Below are 9,640 nucleotides of genomic sequence, written 5' to 3'. Positions count from 1 at the left end.
TAGTGGAAGGTGTCCTTGCCCATGGCAGGGGGGTTGGAGCTAGATGGTCTTTAAGGTCCCTTCCAACCCAAACCATTCTGTGATTCTGTGATTATTGTACTGTAAGTCTGTGGAAGGAACCAGATTCTTTCCAGGTGTGAAAACAGCTGGCTAATACAATGGTCACATTAAACAAACACACAAAAGTTCTAAGCATAGAGTACGAGAATTTGAGAGTCCACAAAAGGTGGCTAGCATGCAGTTGCTTTAAGTTCTTATGTTTTACTTGCTATTTAGAAAATGTCTCAACCATTTACAATGACATTCTAACTTCGGACAATATTTACACTAAATACAGTGAATGAATCCCCATCCAGAGAAAGTTTCTGAAGTATTCACAAAGTTGGTTGTGAACCATGCAATTGCATTTTCCAGTCTTCTAAGACAGCTGAAAGAAATACTTAACACCAGAAAGAGCTGAAGATGAAAGGAAATGGTTTTAATTCTTTGAAGAACACGTACATCTCTACAACACTTACTGTATTTTTGTGACAGTAGTTTTAAGTTATTGGTAGATCTGTACTACCGAGTGTCTGGAAGTAACGTGTCTTTCTCTTGGTCTCACAGTAGAGTGTCAGACGTGTACTTCACTGTGTACCTTTTGAAACACGACTATGAGCTTTTGCTGCTTTATCATCTTGGCAATTCAGATGCCTGTTTTCCTAAATTTAGGCTGGCAGCATTAATATTTATTCCAGGAGTATTTGGAATAGTATCAGGTATCTGTCCTCCTACTGTGTTTTCCTTTTGAATAAATGATTGAGATCTGGAAGAATAGATTTTACACCATCAATTCTGTAATTACTCTTTTATGAACATCTCTTCTTTCATGAATACCCGTTTTGAGCAAGAGGTGTTCCCAGGCATGCAGATCATAGGAGGGTGGCTATTTAGAACCTCTTACACAAATGAAGATAAAACTCAAGCAACATTTTTCTTCCTACTTTACAAATCTACCACTAAGTCCTCACATTTGGGATTTGGTAAAAAGAATGATGTTTACATCATGTAAAAAGAATGTCTTACATTTTAAGGACTTTAGAACTAGATTTCCCACATAACTGTTACCTTTAAAACAATATTTCTAGAGAAGCTGGAAACAACGTCCAGTACATCTGGAGCTATTACTCAGCAGCGGAGTTGAAAAAGATGATGGATGCTTTCAATGCCTGGAAAGGGAAAGGTATTGATTTTTTTTCTTTATTTCAGTAGTGCTACTTTTTTACAGAAAAATATTTGCCAATTAACTATAATAAAACCTTTACATACATTTTCACTCATTCAGTAAGTAACATGTTGTAAAGTATCCCATAGTAGTGGCTATCTGGAGGAAAAAAAACCCAAGAAATAATCTTAGAGGACATTCCAACGAGGTGACATGAGTTGACATGAATGAATGGACGTGGTGAGAGCCACCACGTGCAGGGGTGACAGCCTGCTAGCACCGGACACGCTGGTGGGAGCGTTAGGAGCATGCTGGCTGTAAAGCAACATTTATGCCAGCTGAGTTTCAAGGCTGAAATTCTACATCATGAAATAGACACGTTCATTTAGTCAGGTGTACATACACATGGCATCGGCCGTGTTCTCCCAGCACATCAATACGATGTCCCTCTGAAATGCAGGTGTCAGCTACTGGAGAGTGCCTCAGGAGCTGATTGAATGCTGGACTCTGGAAGAACGCCCCTTGAAAGGCAGTTTGCATCACATGCCTCCCGTTCGCAAAAGGTATGCTCATTTGCAGAGGTGGTTCGAAATACAGCAACAGTACACCACTTCTTAAAAATAAGCTGCTGAAGCTGTTCTATTCTACTTCTTCAGCCTTTAAAACATCACTTCGGAGTGGGAAGGAGTGATTTCAAAAGTAGAGAGCAGTACTAATTAAATGGACTGCTGAGAAATGTAACTGAAAACTTCACAGGCTTAACTGATACTCACATATGTGAGATGCCTTCTTTTTAGAAGGAATTTGTAGAATTTCTCCTTTGCGGGTTTACGATGACACTTTGGACTGCACCTCCATTCTCAATAAAATCACCTAAAAGCAGGCTTTGCAGGTGGAGCTGCACAGCTGATCTGAGCCAGCCACAGCCACTTTTCTGCTGGATAGGGTCCTGCCGACCTTCCTCGTCCCTAGCCACACTGTCATTCCAGCAGCAGCCAACAGAGCCACATCAGCACAGTGATCCAACTGAAAACTGCTCTCTCCCCATCCCGCCCTATTATATGGATGCTGCATTCTTTGCTCTTTGTAGCTCAAACAGGAAGGACTGTGATCATCTGATCCCTGGATTGCCAAACAGCCTACATATATTCCTGAATTCTCCTCTGCTACCACTGCCTGTTTTATCTCCCATCTCTCTGTGTTGTCTCCTCTATTCTTCTACACCTCAAAAAAGCCACGTTCAGGTTTCAGCTGATACACTGCAGTGATCCTGGTGAGACCACACACTGTCTTGAAATACTGTAAATACCCCTAGCTACTAATTATGTTTTACCTACACTTCATTGCTGCTTTAAAGCACCAAATCTTTGAATGTTTAAGCTTTTCTTTTTGTTTTGGTGGTTCTTTTGATCTAGGACGTGCAGACGTTGAGAATACATTCTCACCTTCTGGCTCGGAGAAGAACCTCACTGGTCCAGGTTTAAATACTAGGTTATTAGCAGGCTTTCTATTTGAACAGTGTCACTCTATGCCAGTTTTATAATTACTCTCAGATATTGTTCATTCTTTTGGTATGAATCCCTGTGGCATTACACAGATCTTTTAAAATCCAACATGCAGTTACCCTGAAGAACTTCAGTGGCTCCGTTGTGTATCTATTAAGCTGTTCTGTAGTGGTGCTCTCAGTTCACAGCCTGTTTACACTACTGACCTGCCAGCCAAATGTTCCTTCCTTCCTGACAAAGAGGTCAGTTACAGCTACAGCTTTTCTTTGTCAGATCAAAATCTAGATCTAATCCAATTCATACATGTTCTTTTTCCTACTACCAGGTTTTAGTAGTTTTACCCCATGTAGGAGGCAGCAATAGAGCCATGTAAAGGCATTGTTAATATTCTCTGAGTTTAATTTGGTCTCTGTGTTCTTTTCCCCCTTCCTCATCTCTCCAGAACTGATGTTGATTTATATTCACTGATCATCCCTCTAACCCGACCTGGTCTAGCTTTTATTTTGTTGGGTTTCAGGTTTTCTAACATTCTGTTCAGCTGTTTTGGCGTGACCTGCATTTCTGCGGCATCACTTATTATTTCCTTAAGGAATTAAAATCTTCTAGGTGCCTCTCCATTTTTCTTTGGCAACACTGAGAAACAGCAGTTGTATAATACTTTAAAAATGCCGTCTACTTGTACTGGTTAGAGTTGCCGTACGACTTCCTCACGTAGGCTCTTTTTTAAAAAATTTTCTCTTGAAAAATTGTCCATAATCATTTCTATTGAAAAGAAATGGGGTAGGCAGAAAGCAGCAGTATCTTTCTTTTCTCAAATTACATGGTGTGGAACTCTGTTTTGTGGTTATGTGCCATTGGGTCTTATATTTTTGTAGATAAAACCCATCAGCAGACTAGTATTTAGTGGATTTAGTGTCTGACAGGATCTGCAGCATTGTGGTATTTTCCTTCTGTAACTCCTGCAGCCCTCCTTCTCATGGGTTTTCACTTCGCAGTTTGTGCACCATCTCTCTCACAGTTCTTAATGTGCACTGGTGCTTACAGGTGGAAGAGAGTGGTGGTACTGTCCATACACAAACGAGCCTGACTGCAGTGATGAACAGTTGAGGACTGTAAATGATACCGTAACAAGCAAAAATTAAAAAAACTTCAGAGTTGCGTATGGCTGTCACAGACTGGTTTGTAATTATAAGAATAATAATTTATGTACACAGTTTGTTTCTTTAATGGAAGTTCTTGGTTTTACAGGCGATTAACCGACTTTACTGAAGAGGAGGACTATTTGCCGTGTAAAGCGGGTCCCAAGCCAATTAGATTCTCGGGTCCCTCAACAAGTACCCATATCAGAGTAAAGAATTCAGCTTCGTTAAAGGTAGCTGCTTGCAGTGCTCCACGTTCTGCAGTGACTCTTAAACAGCCCAACAGTGAAAGTCTGACGGCGCAGAAAGTAGCTTCTGAAACTGTACCCACAGCATACACATCGGCACCCAGCAATCCCCAGGCGCCCCGCAGAAGGCAGAGCGCTGACGAAGGGACTCCATGTCAAACGACGCGCGAGACGGCAGCGTCTAGGAAGCCCGTAAGCAACCGTGTAGTAAAGCTGAAGCGAACGCCACTTTTTCTCGTGATACCTCAGCCATCTTCTTCTGCATCCAGTAACACAAGTGAACAGGACAGCGCTGCTGCTGAAATTCCTGCTACTCCTACGGTACTAAGCAACGAAGGACCAGCTGTATTAGCAGAGAGTATTAAGGATGATAAAGTGGACTGACTCAGCCTGATTGACTGGAGAGCTGTGCCTCATCTGGTCAAAGAAAAGATGTCATCTCATGGGGTCATTTATTCAATGACTCAGTAGAACATGACAATGAAAAAGTTTGTGAAAAGCACAGGGAGAAATTGTTTTAAGTGAACACTGAAGCCTGTCTTCTGCTTTATTTCTAAATATTTTTAGATGTTGGGGAGAATGAAAATGGGTTAAAAAAACCCCTCAAACAAGAGCATGTGCAGTCTATCGTTCCAGTATCTCGCATCTGTATTTCTGTCAGGCTGTACTGCTGAGCTTTTCCCAGGGAGGACTTGCACAGCATGAGAAGCCCTCTCCATCAACTTTACCAAGTTAAGTTCCTTCCATTTGTATCCTTGCAGTGGGGAAAAGCAGGTAACAATAAGCAGCTTTGACTGTGAAGTTTCCAGAAGCTGAATGCGCTTACTGGTACTTCTGGTGAGGACTGGTCACCATGGCTATGAGGAGCAATGGAAGGGACCGCCTTCCCTTGGGCACAGCAAGGAAACTCACGACTGGGGAGTAACGAGGCAGTTTTGGCCACAGTCCCAAGATGTGAGTACTGCTTTCCTGACGTGGTGTTAACGTGCAGCCTTGCACCAAGGTGGGGTGTGTTTTCCGCGGCTGCAGGGAACCTCGCAGGTCCGAGGTAGAGCTGGCCTTCCCACGTCCTTCTGCCGGCGCTTTCCAGCGAGGAGGGGACCACCTCAACTTCCCTGCAGCAAAGCAGTGGCAGCAGAGCTGCCCTGCCCTGAAGGAAGATAAAAGCCCTCCTTCCCCTAGAGCAGGACACAGGAGACCGTCCTGTTCCAGGGTAACTTCTGAGTAATGGCGCTGGAGAGCTGCTGTACACTTCCGTCAGCAGAGGACAGCCAGATTTGGCTCACTGATTTCAGAAAGCCCTTCTCCTTGTTTAAATCAGTGAACAAAACCTGGCTTTGTTTTGTGCTCTTGCTTGCTTACAGGTGGGTGCTGGGTGGTTGTGGTTGGGTTTGCTACTGCTTTTGCTTTTCCAGCACAGTAAATACAGCTGTTCCTAAACATTGAGAGTCCTATCACACTGCTAAATGCAACTCTAAAAATTTCATCTACTTAGTTCTTCCGAATCCACAAAGGACAATTCTTACCAGATAAAAACCAGACAGTTGTGCCACCAAAAACTTGGGAGTGAAGCTGCCTGTCTCTCAGCTGCAGGTACAGAATGAAAGTGAGAATGAAAGTGTGGTTAGAAGTACAACTCTGCAAATACTCTAGTAACAAAGCCCCACAAAAATCTAGATTTGCTTTGGGCAACAGCTTTTAACAGAAGATGTTAAGCAGCAGAAATGGGTAAGGCCGATGTAACAGAGCTTTGCTGCTTTCTGAGCTTTTTGGCTCTTCTTCCAGAATTTTCTTCCTGAAAAAAAAAAAAAAATCTGGCAGTTCATACCAGAACTGACCACTCTTGGCTGAAAATAACCCTGCAAATACATGGGGTCAGATGATCAGCAGTGTAGTGTGCCCAGAGTTTGCATCAAGGATTTGGCTCTTTTCAAAGCTGCCCCTTTTGTATGTATGTCCGGTAGGTGAAAACACATACAGCTGTATCTTGTCACTCATCCTGGTCTCTGGTACAACATTCACTGAACATTTTAGTACAGTTTGCTGTAGTAGCCTGCCATAATAAAATGGCTGTACTGTCTCAGACTGCTGGGAAATTTCTGTTATAGCCTCAGGTGGGTAATCGGCAGTGGTACTCGGTCTTCTGGAACCCACAGTGCCTCTGCTGTGGTCACAAGTGTATGAACAGGAAGGATGTAGCTGAAGTGCAAAATCTCCACGCAGCCCAGTCACTGCACGGGGAAAGCAACTCACAGTAAGAACTACCCATCGTATGGCTGAGACCACGTGTTCCCCTGCCACTGCACAGTGCAGGACAGCCCTACAAAATCCATGCTTCCCTTCCAGAATTCTTAGTTTCTCTCTCAAGGTGAAATTTTTAAACACATTGTTGGGTTTTAAACTTTTTTTCCAAACACCCTTAAATAGGTTTTCCAAATAGCTTGATTGTGTTGTTACCTTCTCCTTTTAGTTTTCATCTATGTACTTACTGCCTTATTCTGCTGAGTTCTGCCCTTGCTCTGAGTTTAATCTTAGGTAAACAGATCCAACCTGCCCTTTAAGGTGTGTTTCCACTTTCAAGAGCGTACAAAGTGCAGAAGGAATTCCATGTTTGTGTTTGAGGGATGCCAAGCAGCTCTATTTGCTTTGCAAACTGGGGGCGCATTTGTGAGGAAATAAAACACTGCTAGAAACAGGCAGATTTAATTCCAAGCATGCAGAGAGACAAGAAATGAAAGATGAAGAGATACCGCTCTGAGGCAGCTACACTTCAGAGCACAGCTGCAGTTAAACCACGTGCTGCGACACTATACCACACTTGGCGTGTGAACACCACGGCGTTCCCAGAACCAGCCAAATCCACACCTGCTTTTCTCCTCAAATGAAATGTGTCTGCACCACGGTCTGAAGAGGGACACTGTCTCTCACCTGCTAGTCCTGGCTCTGTCCCAGCACAAAGGTCAGCTGGTACTGAAGGGCACGAGGCCGTCCTGCTGTGCCGAGTTACAACTTACCACGACAGATGTCGCTGATTTGCAGCAGCCTACTTGTGAGGGAGCTGACTAAAGGAACAGAGTCCCTTTCAACCATCCTCTCAAGTGGAGAAGCTATCAGGAAGGAGTAAAAGTCATGATAAGTAAGTTAGATTGTCAGGTTTTAGGAGGTGTTACGAGAAGAGATGCAGGTTTGTTTCACAAATTACTTTAGTACAACATAGTGAGATTCCTGCGTAATGTGCGCACGGAAATTGTAACTACATTACCTGACAGGTCAAGCTGTATGCCAGCAGGCAAATTTTGAAAATCTACCTAGCTGATGGGTGTGTACAACACAGATTCTGTAGTTGCAGCTCCATTTACTCAAAGCATTCACCTTAAAAGTGTGACAAGTAACTAACTAGGATAGAAGCAGTGCTTGCAATGCTAGGAAAGCCAGTGTTTACCTACGTGTGTGTATTTTTCTTTCACCACTCTTCCAGATGAAGAGGAGTTATTTGCCTCCTAGGGCTTTACCAATATTCCCATGTGGAACAATGTATACAGGTAACAAGAGAAATGAAAATAATCAAAATCACCCTGAAGAGATACACGACACGCTACACTTTGGGATTATTTTGCAAGGGCCACTCAGGAGAAGTAAACCGGTCAGTACTAAGGCAGCGTGCAGTTAGCTAACAAAAATTAGGCAGGGAAGCTGGTAAAAAGCAATATAGCAAACGATAACCTAGGAATAAACTTTTAAAGACATCCAAGTGTCCTGCTCTTGCTGACCTGGGTAGAAGAGAAACCCTTTTCCACCTTTCCGATTCTGACCCTCAGGCAGCTAGTTGACCTGATGCCAGCTCTGCATTCTGACACCTTACTACGGTAAATAACAACTTACATTAAAAGCGTGTCCAGGATGGAGGCGGCTCTCATGGGAAGGTTTTGTTCCGTGCACTTGTGGCATTAGAATCTAGCTAAGAGCAAAAGCCTAGTCCAATCCAAACTCAGCTGAAAGCCTCCCACAGATACCAGCTGAATTAAGCAAATGCAATCTAAGAAAGATCACAAAGGTTAGGCACTGCAAAGCAGCAAACACCAGAATATTTTAGAAAGAAGATTTTAATTTTTTTGGAAGAAACAGGTTTTCTGAAATACAGAATCAGAACATTAAACTAAGTAAGTGTTTTACTTCAATAGAAAACTCAGAAGGATGTAGTATCTGCTCAAATATGTACCTCCACATTCCGCTGCATGTTGTGTAACAAATTACTAGTCATAGCTCTTCTTATGGACAGATGGTTCCTACCGCAAAAATATAGAAAAATAATTTGGATTCAAGGCTAGAACACCTGCAACTTTTTATATGCAAAAAAATAAATCCAGCTAGTCATAGAAAAGGGGCTGATAAGGATGGCGAATAGGGCTGTGCATCTGGGTAGCCATGACTATATACATTCCAAACTTAAGGAATGAGTGTTTTCCCTCAGCCTCATAAAAATAGTTTGTCAATGAAAATACCAATATGTAATACATTTAATACAATTATACTTGAATTGAAAGAGCTCATATTACGGAAGAATAAGCTAAAATCAAATGTACTGCTTTCTGAAATGTTCTTGCACGTAACAATACTCTGCGTATACAGTGTGCATGCATGTACATGTATACACACACAGAAAGAAAGAAAGAGGTGTATAGAGATTTGCAGAAACACTACAGGATTATCTGATTTCATTGCAGACCACAGCATTACAGACTTCCTGGGACCCTTCTAACACAGGCAGCTCTAAAAAACAACAATGTTGGCTGGTATAACCACACATCTACCACAGGTCTTTTGCTATTATGAATTTAATTATCACTTCATTTTTCCAATCTAGATTTCATGTTTCTAAGAAGTAGATGCTGCTTTTGTAGGATTCTGTACTGTCATTCATAACAAAGTAACTGTGAACAAACTGGTAAAGCCTTGAAAGTATGAATTAATTTAGACAATTAGTAAGTAATGAAGATACCAACCAGTTTTAAGCAGCAACAGATTTAAAATGACTGTGTTCTGACTTATCTTCTTCACCAACAAGCATCTTGAGCAAGAAACTAAAATGAAGAGATTAAACTTCTCTGCCTGCTGTCACCATGACATTTTACGCCACCAAAGTCACAGCTGGCACCGAAAGAACAGTGGCATCAGCAGAGACCTCCATCCTTGTAGGGCATAAATTGCACTGCGACACCCTGCCAACACTGCCTTGGAAAGGCCTGTGATCTGCAGTGTCTGCTGTAGGATGCTTTCGTCGGGTCTTTTCGGAATGTGTCGGATTCTCCGTGGTCCTTGTAGTTGCGGGCTGCTCTTGATTTTTCATAGCTCCTTTATTTTTAGATCTGAAGCTGTTATGCTGCTGCCTTCTGTGTTCAGATTTTTTTTATATTATTTTGATCTACCTCACTGCTGGCACCTTGTGATTTAAGAGATCCATTGAGTCGCATGTTTTGGTGCTGTGGGTTGAATCTTCGTCGCTGGCTAGAAGGCCCATTCTACCCAGAAAGAAATTGGATAACA

General features: G+C 42.4%; 2 protein-coding genes across 2 annotated transcripts in view; one reads left to right on the top strand and one right to left on the bottom strand.

The window, feature by feature from the left end:
* KCTD18 (potassium channel tetramerization domain containing 18) overlaps positions 1-4,480 on the top strand; it is a 7,746-nt gene extending 3,266 nt beyond the window's left edge. Inside the window, exons 4-6 of the mRNA XM_010146741.1 lie at positions 1,128-1,222; positions 1,665-1,767; positions 3,958-4,480. Coding sequence (XP_010145043.1) covers positions 1,128-1,222; positions 1,665-1,767; positions 3,958-4,480 — 721 coding nt within the window. The remainder of the gene's footprint in view (positions 1-1,127; positions 1,223-1,664; positions 1,768-3,957) is intronic.
* A 4,496-nt stretch (positions 4,481-8,976) lies between these two features.
* The window catches only part of SPATS2L (spermatogenesis associated, serine-rich 2-like), a 30,556-nt gene continuing 29,892 nt past the window's right edge, over positions 8,977-9,640 (bottom strand). The window contains 2 exon segments of the mRNA XM_010146740.1: positions 8,977-9,501; positions 9,503-9,615. Coding sequence (XP_010145042.1) covers positions 9,225-9,501; positions 9,503-9,615 — 390 coding nt within the window. The 3' untranslated portion in view covers positions 8,977-9,224.

This window comes from Eurypyga helias, unplaced genomic scaffold (assembly GCF_000690775.1).
Source record: "Eurypyga helias isolate BGI_N326 unplaced genomic scaffold, ASM69077v1 scaffold14752, whole genome shotgun sequence".
NCBI lineage: Eukaryota > Metazoa > Chordata > Aves > Eurypygiformes > Eurypygidae > Eurypyga > Eurypyga helias.
Note: the sequence above shows the minus strand (reverse complement) of the source record. Positions and strands in the feature narration are given on the sequence as shown.